Source organism: Lepidochelys olivacea, assembly GCF_965140295.1.
Source record: "Lepidochelys olivacea isolate rLepOli2 genome assembly, chromosome: 5".
Lineage (NCBI taxonomy): Eukaryota > Metazoa > Chordata > Testudines > Cheloniidae > Lepidochelys > Lepidochelys olivacea.
This window is the reverse complement of record NC_140415.1, coordinates 32,285,330-32,298,189: the sequence shown is the minus strand read 5'-3', so window position 1 is coordinate 32,298,189 and position 12,860 is coordinate 32,285,330. Positions and strand designations below refer to the sequence as shown.

The 12,860-nt window shown below is 39.4% G+C and overlaps 1 protein-coding gene across 1 annotated transcript in view; it reads left to right on the top strand.

Annotated features, from left to right (window-relative positions):
* The window catches only part of EMB (embigin), a 28,280-nt gene extending 20,620 nt beyond the window's left edge, over nucleotides 1-7,660 (top strand). The window contains exons 8-10 of the mRNA XM_084628594.1: nucleotides 1,025-1,058; nucleotides 4,044-4,119; nucleotides 5,419-7,660. Of these exons, the coding sequence (XP_084484720.1) occupies nucleotides 1,025-1,058; nucleotides 4,044-4,101 (92 nt within the window). The 3' untranslated portion in view covers nucleotides 4,102-4,119; nucleotides 5,419-7,660. The remainder of the gene's footprint in view (nucleotides 1-1,024; nucleotides 1,059-4,043; nucleotides 4,120-5,418) is intronic.
* The last annotated feature ends 5,200 nt before the right edge of the window (nucleotides 7,661-12,860 follow it).

Sequence of the window (12,860 nt, the reverse complement as noted above, 5' to 3'; positions counted from 1 at the left end):
TATTGCACTTTGTAATACTATAATCTGTTAGATACAGAGGCATACTCTACACACCGTTTCAATTTAAATTATAGTCAAGGACAAAATGTGGCTCCTAATTCTGCATGATAGTTGTCTATATATTTTTCTCTAAATGAAAATATCTTCTTTTGAGTATTAATCATTATTTCAGTTTTAATTTCCTAATATTTAGGGTCAAATTCATGTCCTAAATGCTTTTAGTAGGGACACAGGTGCCTATATAGGGTCTAATCCAACCTTACTCACACAAGTAAAATTAGCAGATAAGGATTTCAACGATTGATTTTAAATGCTCCCAGAACAGTGAGTGCACAAACACTCACAGGCACTGATGGAGATTACTCATGTCAAGAATATTATAGTGGAGAGGGGGAAGGTAGCAATGTATTAAAACAAAATGCATTGATCGCAGCCCCTGTGCACAAATATCCCTTTCAGATATCCATTCTGTGATATGAACTGGGACAGACCTGCAGAGTGTGATCTCAGTGGATTTTGGAATAGGATGCTTAAGTTGAATTCCATAGTTTAGTGGTGACTTTTCAGGCATTTGCATAACCTGAGGGCTGAATTTATCCCCAGGGTCTGAAAAGTTAAAAGCACGTATATGTGACTCAAACTGCCATGTGTTCAGGACAACTGATGGGATGTAACTTAAAAGTCACTTCTGTACAGAGAAAAAGCTCAATGCTCAGTTTTATAAACTGTTGGAGATTCCCCAAACTTTCCTAAAATGAGAAGTCTGTAGGAAGTTCAACAGCTTAATCTTAGGCAGGATACAGGAAGGAATTTTGAACAAAAGGGAGAATAGTAAAATTGTACTTCAGCTGTGTATCTTGTATGCCGATTAGTATAGAATTTCCTTGTTTACTGTTTTACTGATTCTTTTATATGTTAGACAATTAATTTATTATAAAAATGAAGTGAAACAGTTTTCAGTGTCAAATAACTTCTTAACAGTAAACACATAATATAATAACATACAGTTTTCTTTGTCCCACAGAAGATGAAAAAGAATTTGAACAAATTGAGCAACTGTAAGTAGTGACTAATATTTTTACAATACTTAGACTGTACTAACATTTAATGGAATATTAAATAACTTTGAAACTAGGTAACTTAGAGCCAAGAAATATATATTGCTCTTAACATAAGATATTGTAAGGTATAAGTATGAATGCCAAAGTATTGTTTTAATTTCATTTCCTAATACATCCCTAGCTCCCAGTTCTCTGTAAGTCCAGCATTTGTAAAATGCTGCCATCTTCCCTCTTATATATTTTGTTGGGTTTTTTTTTTGGTGGTAGGGGGTGTTTTCATTTATTGTTTATCACAGAATCGACCTGGTAGAATGGCCTGATACTGTTCCCATCAAAGATTATTCAGGGTGAGGGAGATAATTCTCAGATAGAAAACTCGTCCAGAATGTTTCCGTCCATTCACTTGTACTGTGTTTCTAGTTTAGTCTGCATTATGGGACACACAAGGCTCTTCTGTATATAGTACATGAAAGACCCTTCATACAGTAGAACTGGTGTGGGTAGGTTTTGTGGTGGGGGGATGGGGTGGTGATGATTTGGGGAGCTTTTATTGGGAGTTAGGATCACCATGCCACCATGGTAGAGGATTTTTAGGGAAGGTCATGGGCAGGAGCTGAGGTTATGAAGCTAGTTCGATGCACTAGCCAATTTCCCATCCATGCAGTGTAGCAGAGTACACCAGCCACAAGAAGTACTGCAACACTGTGACAGAAGAAGTAGGTGGGAGGCAGCTCGGCTGCTGCTCTGTAGCTTATGGGTGAATTCCTTCTCCCAGAGGCTTATGGAACTCTGGATGTACAGTAAAGACAAGCTTTAGCCTTCTTTGATACCCATGCTTATACCAGGATTAATGTACTAGTTTATTGAAATAAACTATAATTACCTTAAAAAGCACAATAACTTTCCCCAAACTCCTCCACTGGCTTCCCATTTATTTAAAGATCCTATTCAAAAGTATTCTTCCTTTCATGGAGTTGCTCTAGGCTCCCATGAACTTTGTTTTTCTCTACTCCACTCTTCGCTCCTTCCATTCATCAAGAGCTTGGTCTCCTCTTTGTCCTTCTATATGATGTCCACACTGCTGATGCAAGCGCCTTTTCCTCTACCTCTCCTACCATCTGGAGCAGTCTCCTGCTCATCCCCCTCCCACACATTTCCAAAGGCAGCTAAAAATATAGTATTTTCTTCCTTGATTATACCTCTTAGTTCCTCTTTAGTGCTGCTGTTATTTATTTAACTCTGTAATTATGTTGATTACTCTGGAAAGTGTTTTGGGATACCAAGGGTATGTCTTATGTTGAGGATTGAGTAGCTGTGTTAGCTTTACATTGCTGTACTTTCATCACAAACAATCCAACTGAAACTGGGATTCATTGTTTTTAAAAGAGAAAAAAATAAGTTCTTACTCGTAGTATATAAAATGCACATTATTTTCACTGGAAAGCCTGCAAAGTCTCCTTTGAAGCCATTTGATCTTTATTGAATACATTATTTATCTACAAGGTTGGAGTTCTATCCTACTGGATAAATACACAGTTAAGGTGTTTTTATAGTGTGTACTGTTTGTGTGATTGCTAAAGCTCTCTGGTATTAAATTAAGTAGCTATATATTAGTAGCTGTTTAAAGCAAAGAGTTATGTAGCAGATGGCCTGGAATTTTTCCTTTGGAGCCATTCCATCAGAGTCTAACTTTTTGTGATGTGTGTTGCTGTCCTGAATCCTTATGGTTGGTGTCATAAATAATAGTCTCATCAAAAAAGTGTATTGCAAGGGGGACTGGATGGTTCAGGTGTAAGTAATGGGAGAAGTAGAACTTTTTGTCTACACTAGTTAAATCTAGCCCAGGTCTGAGTTGACCAACAGCAGTTAGCTGTATAATAGATGTAGGCACTGTAAGGGGAGACTACATGAAATGAAATGATAGTTTTAGTCCTTTTCCTGCTGGACAAGTGTCCATCACACAAAAACCACATTAACAATTGGTGCTAATGTGCCCCTTTTTAGCACAGTCATCAGAGAGAGGCTAAGGATTGAATGCTATGGAGCCTAAACTACACTCTCGTCCTTAGGTGGTCCCTCCAGAATGGGTTGCGCATATTGGAATCATATTTTCATTGCCTGTAGTGTAACCATGTTTTTAACAGATAGGACTGGATTCCAGGACTGCCTCTTTGACATTCTTCATAAGAACAGATTTCACTCCCAACTTCAAAAAGAACAAGGGATTTTAAAAACCTTTAGAAAATAGCCACTGAGTAGATTCAGTCCTGTAGCTAGACAAAAACCTTCTTGATTTTTCCAGAGTAACAACTGAAGGATTGGGCCCTATATTATTAATATTTAAAAGCTTAACATTTTGGCCCTTTTTAAGCCAAAATACCAGAAACTGATGAACCATACTATACACTGTTTCCTCAGTTTTTGGTGAACTGATGAACCATACTGAACACTTGCAAAATAATTTAATAATAATAAAATCAGTATCTTTCTTATGTTTTGTTTACAGAAGTGTAATTTTAAGTGTGTTTTTATTATACCTCCACTTGGAAACAACACCCTATATCCTGATTTTCAGCACAAAATGAATTTATACTACTGATTTATTGTAGTAGGAACACTGGCACAACCTATTAAAAAAACATTGTAAATTTTTCACTGTAATAATCCTTTCCAAGGGTTTTATGGCTTCAGGAAATGAATGCAGAAAGCATTGTATGGTTAGGCTAGTCACTACCTGATTGGTAAAGGTCTCTGAATAGGTTATTTTGCTATAATAATATTTTAATATAAAATACATATTTGTTCTTTTCCTTTTTCTCATGCCTTCAAGTAATATCACAGTGGAAAAATGTAAAATGCTTTTAGTGCATGCTAGGTAATTAAATCATTGGATTGGGATGAACACTATGATTTTTATTATACAGTCTATGCATGTTAAAAGCTTATTTTGGGTTTTGGATTTAAACTTGTTTCTTTCTTCAGTAAATCAGAAGATAGCAATGGTGTAGAAAATAGCACTACCAGGCACCGAAAAGTTTAAGTCAGTTCCTAAAGGAAGGTAAGTAAAAGAGAAGATATATTAGAGACTTACTAGGCTCTTTATGAGCAGAATATTTCAAAGGACAAAAAAAAATCTTTCTACTGTCCTTATCTAGTACATTTTCAGTATACATTATGTGGGAGTGGCACAGAACTGGAACAAATAATATGTACACCTCATTCATGACTGAAGGGCCCTTTGTATTTAACTCAGAAATCAAGTTCAGTGCTGTTTTCAGAGCTATATTTTAATTCATTATTATTATCTTCATCATTACCATCATAATTACTTTACTACATCTCCATAACACTGTAAATTTGCACAGCACTTTTAAAAAAATGGGGCCCAAACATGAAAAACCCTAATCATGTGAGTAGTCCTTAAATATACCAACAGTCCCATTAAAGTCAGTGTGACAGCTCACTTGTATAAGGACTACTCATATAACTAAGAGTTTGCAGGATTAGGCCCCAAAACAATAGGAGTAGATAGCACAGTGAGGGTAGGGAGTGAAGGAGTCAAGGATAGTGGGAAGGGCAGAGTTCAAAGTAGGTGACATGGCATCAGCAAAAGGGAGCAAAGACAGAGAGGGAGGTAGAGGACCATGAGCAACAGAGAAGAGAGAGAAGTAACAAATTGGTCATTGTGAAAGAAGTGAGTGACAGAAGGGGTAGATGAGAATGCTGAAGGAGTGCAAGTGGTGGTGGTGAGAAAGAGAGGAAATTCAGAGACGGGTTCAACCTTCCTGATTCTTTGCTCCAATCACAGTCCTGGCACAGACTACTTTAACTTGTGCCGACTGGCAATCTTTCCCAATGGATTGTCTGACAGCTGAGGACAATAGTGTGCACTTAGCTACTCCCCCTATTCACCCTTCCTGGAACTTGACGTGTCTTCTTTGACATGGGACATTGGCATTCAAGGTGGCTCCCCTGGCTTTACATTCACTGGCTCTTCCCCCATAATCGAGGACTTGTGGAAGGCTTCCACCCCCTTTGCATTTGAGGACTGGGAAGTGAGTCCCACATGAAGAGAGTGACCAGATCAGAATGAGATTAAAGGTACAATTTTCAAAAGTGCCTAACTGATTTAGGATTCTAAGTCCCCCACTGACTTTCAATGAAACATAGATTCCTAAGGGCCTTGGAAATAGGACTTAGGCACTTCTAAATGTTTTTTACCCCAAATCCAACACTGAGTCAAAATGAAGTTTGAGATCAAATAAAGAAATTAGAGAATGTAAACTGCAGGCATAAAACAATTAATAGAATGCATCTGTGTCAGTAAACAATAATATGTATGTTCTGTTTAATTCAGGAGACTTTAAACCAACAAAAAGGAAATATCATTTGACCATCACAAAACGACAGGAAGATGTACCTGGCTATGCATTTCAAATATCTACAATGCTTCTAATTAGAGCTCATTAGACTTGTAACAAAAATAATGAAGATCTCCTATTCTGCTTTTAAACTATAAACATGAAACTGCCTCTTTGCCAAATAGTTATTCTATAAAGACTATATTGTATCCTGACATTATACATATGTACTCTCAAATGTCTGTTGTTGTGTTTGTGTCTCCTTACTGGTAAAAGTCAATCTTTATGCTACTGAGACTTTCTGGCCTCAGTCCAATTGGTTAAGAAGATTAACCTGTATAATATTTGCGTCCTACATTGGGCCTGATCCCGCATTCATAGATCACCCAACACTTTAGTGATTTCACAGAGTGAGCAGATGATGCAAGATAAGAATCACTATAAGCTGACAGTAAATTTTACAATGTAAGTTCAGATTCACAACGTCTTAGAGAAAATATCTTTTACTGGTAGACAGAGCAAATACAACACACAAAGCCATTTTTTACACCAAAGGAATAATCAAAGAGGGACCTTTATCATATTTTCCACACAATATTAAGGGTTTTATCATTTCCTATGAAGATTCTTAAACCCAAATTTGATTAGCATCATTTGCAATTAGGAAGAAATAGATGGTGAACTCTGGAAATTTAAGATGATGCACATTGCCTTAAGATTTCCTGGCCTAACAAAGAGCCATTTTTTGTACAATAATGTGACATTTTGTACTTTATAAATTATTAAACAAACGAATAAATAAGCTTGACATTAAAAGGTCCTAGCATTGATTTATATATCAAGAGAATTCCCTTACTAGGCAACCTCATGTTTTGACAAAATATCATCACATGTAATGAGTTCAGTTCTGTTCTATCTTTACTAGAAGACAGCGCACCTGAAGTGACCATTTTTGGCCATCCTTTTAGTGGACACTTAAGACAGATTTGTATTGCAAATTTACATATTGCCTTTCATTCCAAAGAATCCCAAAGTGCTATTTTAGGGCAGGAAGTGAATGAAAATAAATAATCTGAAATAAAATAAAAATAACCTGTTACCAATTTAAAATCCAGGGAGAATGTTGTCTACGTGGAATGTAATTAAACAAACTTGAATGTAACCAGAACATTTGGGTTAATGTCCCTACTCTTACGCAAATTGCCATAAAATCTTCAATGACCACAAATTGAGAGGGCTCCACTCTTAGTTCTTATCCAAAAGACAGCATTTCCAGGAGCACTGTTATATGTACCTCTGTGTTGTAGCATCCTTGACTATTCTTTGGTAGAGTCCCATCCAAGTACAGAACAGGTTTAATTCCGCTTAACTCTTGAGATTTGGCAGGATCTACTCCTGGGGAAATTCTGCGCCGCTGTGTACGCGCAGAATTCATGTCCCCTGCAGATTTCCCCCCCACAGAAAATAGATTCTGCCAGGGAGACATTGCAGTTACACCTTTTGCCCTCAAGGGGCTGCTGTGCCACCATAAGAAAGGGCAGCCAGCTGAGGGCCAGAGCAGCCAGCCATGGAGATGGAGGGGGCAGTGGCTGCCTTCCTCACAGCACCCTGCCCAGAGGGCTATCTGAGAAGGCACAGGATATGGGGGGGACAAACAGAGCAGGGCACATGGGGCTGTTGGAGGGAGATCACATAGACTGGTGTTCAGAAGGTTTAGTGGGGGGGACAGACTGGGGTGGGGGCACAGGAGCTAGTGGGGTGACAGTATTGAGCCAGGGGTTGAATGGGATTGGGGGTTGCCGGGACACATGAGGTCAGGTGGGGTGCAGGGACACATGGGGACTGGGGCAGATGAGCCTGCCTGAATGGGAAAGGCTAGGGGTTAGCCAGGATCTGCATGGGGGAGACATCCCAGCCCCTAACAATCCCCCCCTCCAAAAAATACAAACAACAACCTTGTTCCATACTTCTCCCATCCACACCCAACAACCCTCCAGATTCACTCCCAGGCTCCTTCCCAGCAATTATTTCCCTCTCCCTCAGCTCCTTGGTTATCCCTGACTCCCCCAAGCTTTTGCAATATGTTTCTGTATAGTAATTTAAATGAATTATTACTCAGAGTTCTGTACTGATATGTCAAGTAAGGTATCTATTTGTCAAAAAACATTTCCTGAATCTTTTTTGTTGTCTGTATTGTTACAAACATACTTGCTAGTTAGTATTTTGAAATAAATTACCAAAATAATTGAAACTTGGTGATTATATTGTATTATTTTGACAAATAAAATATGCAGGATTTTTCAGAATTTGAAACTATTGTGCACAGAATTTTTATTTTTTTGGTGCAGAATTCCCCTGGGAATAAGGAGCACAGCACAAAGTGGTATGGCTGCAGATAGCACTATTATATAGCATTGCCATTATGGCTTATGGTATTATCATAGAACAGCTGAGAGTCGTGGCAGTTTAATTTTAAAGTGTGCTAGTTAATTATAGTATGTACTCAGTAAATAAAAAACGTACAAGCTATATAATCAACTACTTTTCTATTGCAAGCTCCTGGTTTTTATTCCACAGAAAATTTAAGAATCCCTTGTTTATACCAAGGGAACATTGTGCATGTTATTTTTCTCCTTCATTTGAAAACAATCATCAAAAACCATTCCCTCTTTGTCCTGATTGTATATTTTAAATAAAATAATAATTTAAGCAAACACACATAATTATGTGCAAGTTTCCTGTTGCAGGAGAAAACAAAAGCATCTCTTAAAATCTTAAATTGCACAGCCCAAAATGGCCTTTTGTCATTTTGCCCTCGAGAGGGAGAAGGAGAAAAGAAACCACATTAAAACACACCAGGCAGAGAATTGGAAGGGAATAAAACTTCATTTACAATCTTCCTGGGTCTGGAAATTGTAGCTGCTGATTGTATTGTGGGTTGTTGGAAATCGATATCCAGTCTGACCTGTTTTTAAATGAAACTAAAGAATATGAGTTTAATGATTTGTAGCCTAACCAGCACACATTTAAAAGCCTAAATAAAAGCAATGAGCAGAACAGAAGTTTGAAATACTTGGATAAAGATCATTGATAAAGATTTCCCTAGTCCAGATACTGTGCTTAATTATACTCAGCCTCAAACTTTCTGTGTGCTGCACATCAAACCAAAAGCAAAACTTAATTATAGGTTTTTACATGAAATTTTATCATGGTCAGATTTGCATTTATTGTTAGAACAAGTAAACATATATGCAACTTGAGAAAAAAAAAGAAAATACTTGACTTGCTTCTTGTATATTAATCATCTGAAAATATAACATTCTAAGATTATGGCTTTTTTGTAGAAAGCATAGTAACTAAAAAGTATGATTAATTAAGAAGCTTTGTATTAGATGCTGTATAATGCAGACTGAATATATTTTTTGCAACAAAATAGTGGCATGGATAATATTCTGATAAAGAAAATATCTGAAAAAGCCATTTGTTAGAGATAAGGACAGTTTATTCATGATGATAAACTGTTCTACACAGGGCCTAGTCCTGCGTTGCTGGTGCATTCGAAAGTCACCTTGAAGTTAAGGGGTGAAAACCTGGCCCCCCACGAAAGTCAATATGATTTTGCCATTGACTTTGACTTCAGTAAGGCTAGGAGTGCACTCCAAGAAGTGGAGACTCTGGTCCATTGTGTCTATTGCGTCTATGATATATGTTAATACTATACAGTGTTAATGTAATACTACAAATACAATACAATAAATGCCAAGTAATGCATATTGGAAAACATAATCTCAACTATACATATAAAATTATCTAAATTAGCTGTTACCACTCAAGAAAGAGATCTTGGAGTCACTGTGGATACATCTCTGAAAACATTGATTCAATGTGCAGCAGCAGTCAAAAAAGCGAACAAAATGTTGGGAATCATTAAGAAAGGGATAGATAATAAGACAGAAAATATCATATTGCCTCTATAAATCCATGATATGCCCACATCTTGAATACTGCATGTAGATGTGGTCACCATATCTCAAAAAAGATATATTGGAATTGGAAACAGTTCAGAAAAGGGCAACAAAAATTATTAGGGGTATGGAACGGCTGCCATATAAGGAGAGAAATAAAACTGGGACTTTTCAGCTTGGAAAAGAGACGACTAAGGGGGGATATGATAGAGGTCTATAAAATCATGACAGGTTGGAGAAAGTAAATAAGGAACTGTTATTTACTCCTTCTCATAACACAAGAACTAGAGGTCACCAAATGAAATTAATAGGCAGCAGGTTTAAAACAAACAAAAGGAAGTATTTTTTCACACAATGCCCAGTCAACCTATGGAACTCCTTGCCAGAGGATGTTGTGAAGGCCAAGACTATAACATGGTTAAAAAAACAACTAGATAAATTCATGGAGGATAGGTCCACCAATGGCTATTAGCCAGGATAGCCAGGGATGGTGTCCCTAGCTTCTGTTTGCCAGGAATGGGCAACAAGGTATGGATCACTTGATTATTACCTGTTCTGTTCATTCTCTCTGGGGCACCTGGCATTAGCCACTGTTAGAAGACAGGATACTGGGCTCGATGAACCTTTGGTCTAACCCAGTATAGCCGTTCTTATGTTCTTATACTCTTCTCTTGACACTGGCTTGTAATTCCCAAACTAACATTAGTGGGAGTCATGTGCTCCTAGAGAAGAATATAAAAGAAGTTTTTCTTCTTTTAAATAGTAGCTTTCACATATTGCTGTATAATTACATGCTGTTTCTCCAAGACAGTCAAAGCACAACAACCAAACACGAAGACTTTGCTTTATACAGTTGCAAGTGTCCTTATAAAGAGTGCATCCAGGCAAGACAATTTAAGACAGTACTAGAAGGAGAGGTTTAAGGTGAACAGTTACATTGTGTGTCTAGTATTCACTTTGCCATCAGTGACAGCCCTCTAAATTTTCACATTAGACATAATTAGTTTGTTCTGAATATAAATAAATAAAAGTATTTACACTAATGGTGGATTCTGAATTTGAACCATGGAGCTTTAGTCTGAAATTTGTTAAGGCCAATGGAAATTTCATGGTTAAAGCATAAATACCACACTTTATAGTTGTGACAGTGCATCAGGGAAAAGAGACTGGGAGACAAGATAATGCAAAATTACTGAACAAAAACAGTAATATTTTATAGCGTGTTTTCACTATATTTTAGAACAGCCTGCACTTTAGAAAATACCTAGGCATGTTTAAAAGATGGTGGTGATGGCAACTGTGAGTAAGAACCCAAAGAATAATACCGTTTACATTTATTTTCCCCCCAAGTGAGGATGCCTGTTCATTACAACTGCTGTTATAGCATCACCTAACTTTACAATTACTAGGCCAAATCCTGAAAAGGACTGAGCACCTGCAATCCTGTTGACTTCACTGAGAGTACAGCACCTCATAGGATTGTGTCTCAGATGCTCAGCACACCTCAGGATGTGATCCATTATCAAGAAAGGACAATGCAGTTATGAGTAACTAGGCTTCCCATTTCACAGAATCTCCAGAGTAATTGGAGTCTCTAGTGTCCAACCACCTGTAGCAGGGCAGTCACCCCACTCCGGCCCTGAAAGAGTTAAAAGCCAGCCCTCGGAGAGGGCTGGGGCTGAGAGCCAATAAGAATAGGCTGACTGGGAAGGCAGCCACAGCTGGGGCCATGCCCATTTATGCTACAGCTGGCTCTATAAAAGGGCTGTGAGCCAAGAGCAGAGTCACTCTCTCTCTAGCTCTTGAGAGGTGGACCTAACTGTCTGGGAGAGAAGGGTACTTGGGACAGAGCAGTGCTGGGGAAAGGGAGGAGGAGCTGGGGTGCTCCAGCCTGGCAAACCCCCAGGCTGCGAGCCTGGTCAAAGGTATTGGGGTTGCAAAGGTGTAGCCTGGGAATAGGCAAAGACAGCAGGTCCTACCCCATTGCCAATGATGAGTGGTTTACAGACTGCAGTCTGCCCCAGTGAGTGGGGGCTAGATAATGGCACAACATGGAACAGCCAGCATGGATTCACCAAGGGAAGGTCATGCCTGACTAATCTAATCGCCTTTTATGATGAGATTACTGGTTCTGTGGATGAAGGGAAAGCAGTGGATGTATTGTTTCTTGACTTTAGCAAAGCTTTTGACACGGTCTCCCACAGTATTCTTGTCAGCAAGTTAAGGAAGTATGGGCTGGATGAATGCACTATAAGGTGGGTAGAAAGCTGGCTAGATGGTTGGGCTCAACGGGTAGTGATCAATGGCTCCATGTCTAGTTGGTAGCCGGTATCAAGTGGAGTACCCCAAGGGTCGGTCCTGGAGCCGGTTTTGTTCAATATCTTCATAAGTGATCTGCAGGATGGTGTGGATTGCACTCTCAGCAAATTTGCGGATGATACTAAACTGGGAGGAGTGGTAGATACGCTGGAGGGGAGGGATAGGATACAGAAGGACCTAGACAAATAGGAGGATTGGGCCAAAAGAAATCTGATGAGGTTCAATAAAGATAAGTGCAGGGTCCTGCACTTAGGACGGAAGAACCCAATGCACAGCTACAGACTAGGGACCGAATGGCTAGGCAGCAGTTCTGCGGAAAAGGACCTAGGGGTGACAGTGGACGAGAAGCTGGATATGAGTCAGCAGTGTGCCCTTGTTGCCAAGAAGGCCAATGGCATTTTGGGATGTATAAGTAGGGGCATAGCGAGCAGATCGAGGGATGTGATCGTTCCCCTCTATTCGACATTGGTGAGGCCTCATCTGGAGTACTGTGTCCAGTTTTGGGCCCCACACTTCAAGAAGGATGTGGATAAATTGGAGAGTCCAGCGAAGGGCAACAAAAATGATTAGGGGACTGGAACACATGAGTTATGAGGAGAGGCTGAGGGAGCTGGGATTGTTTAGCCTGCAGAAGAGAAGAATGAGGGGGGATTTGATAGCTGCTTTCAACTACCTGAAAGGGGGTTCCAAAGAGGATGGCTCTAGACTGTTCTCAATGGTAGCAGATGACAGAACGAGGAGTAATGGTCTCAAGTTGCAGTGGGGGAGGTTTAGATTGGATATTAGGAAAAACTTTTTCACTAAGAGGGTGGTGGAATGCGTTACCTAGGGAGGTGGTAGAATCTCCTTCCTTAGAGGTTTTTAAGGTCAGGCTTGACAAAGCCCTGGCTGGGATGATTTAACTGGGAATTGGTCCTGCTTCGAGCAGGGGGTTGGACTAGATGACCTTCTGGGGTCCCTTCCAACCCTGATATTCTATGATTCTATGAATGACTGGTTGTAGCCACTGAGGCAAGGTGGGTTTAGAGGGTGGAGGTTCCCCCTGGGAGGGGAGACCCATAGTGTGGGGGTACTGCAGGGACACAACACCAGGGTAAGGGGCACCGGGGTCCGGGAGTGACATGGGGGCCCTAAGGCAGGTGAGTCACTGGCCT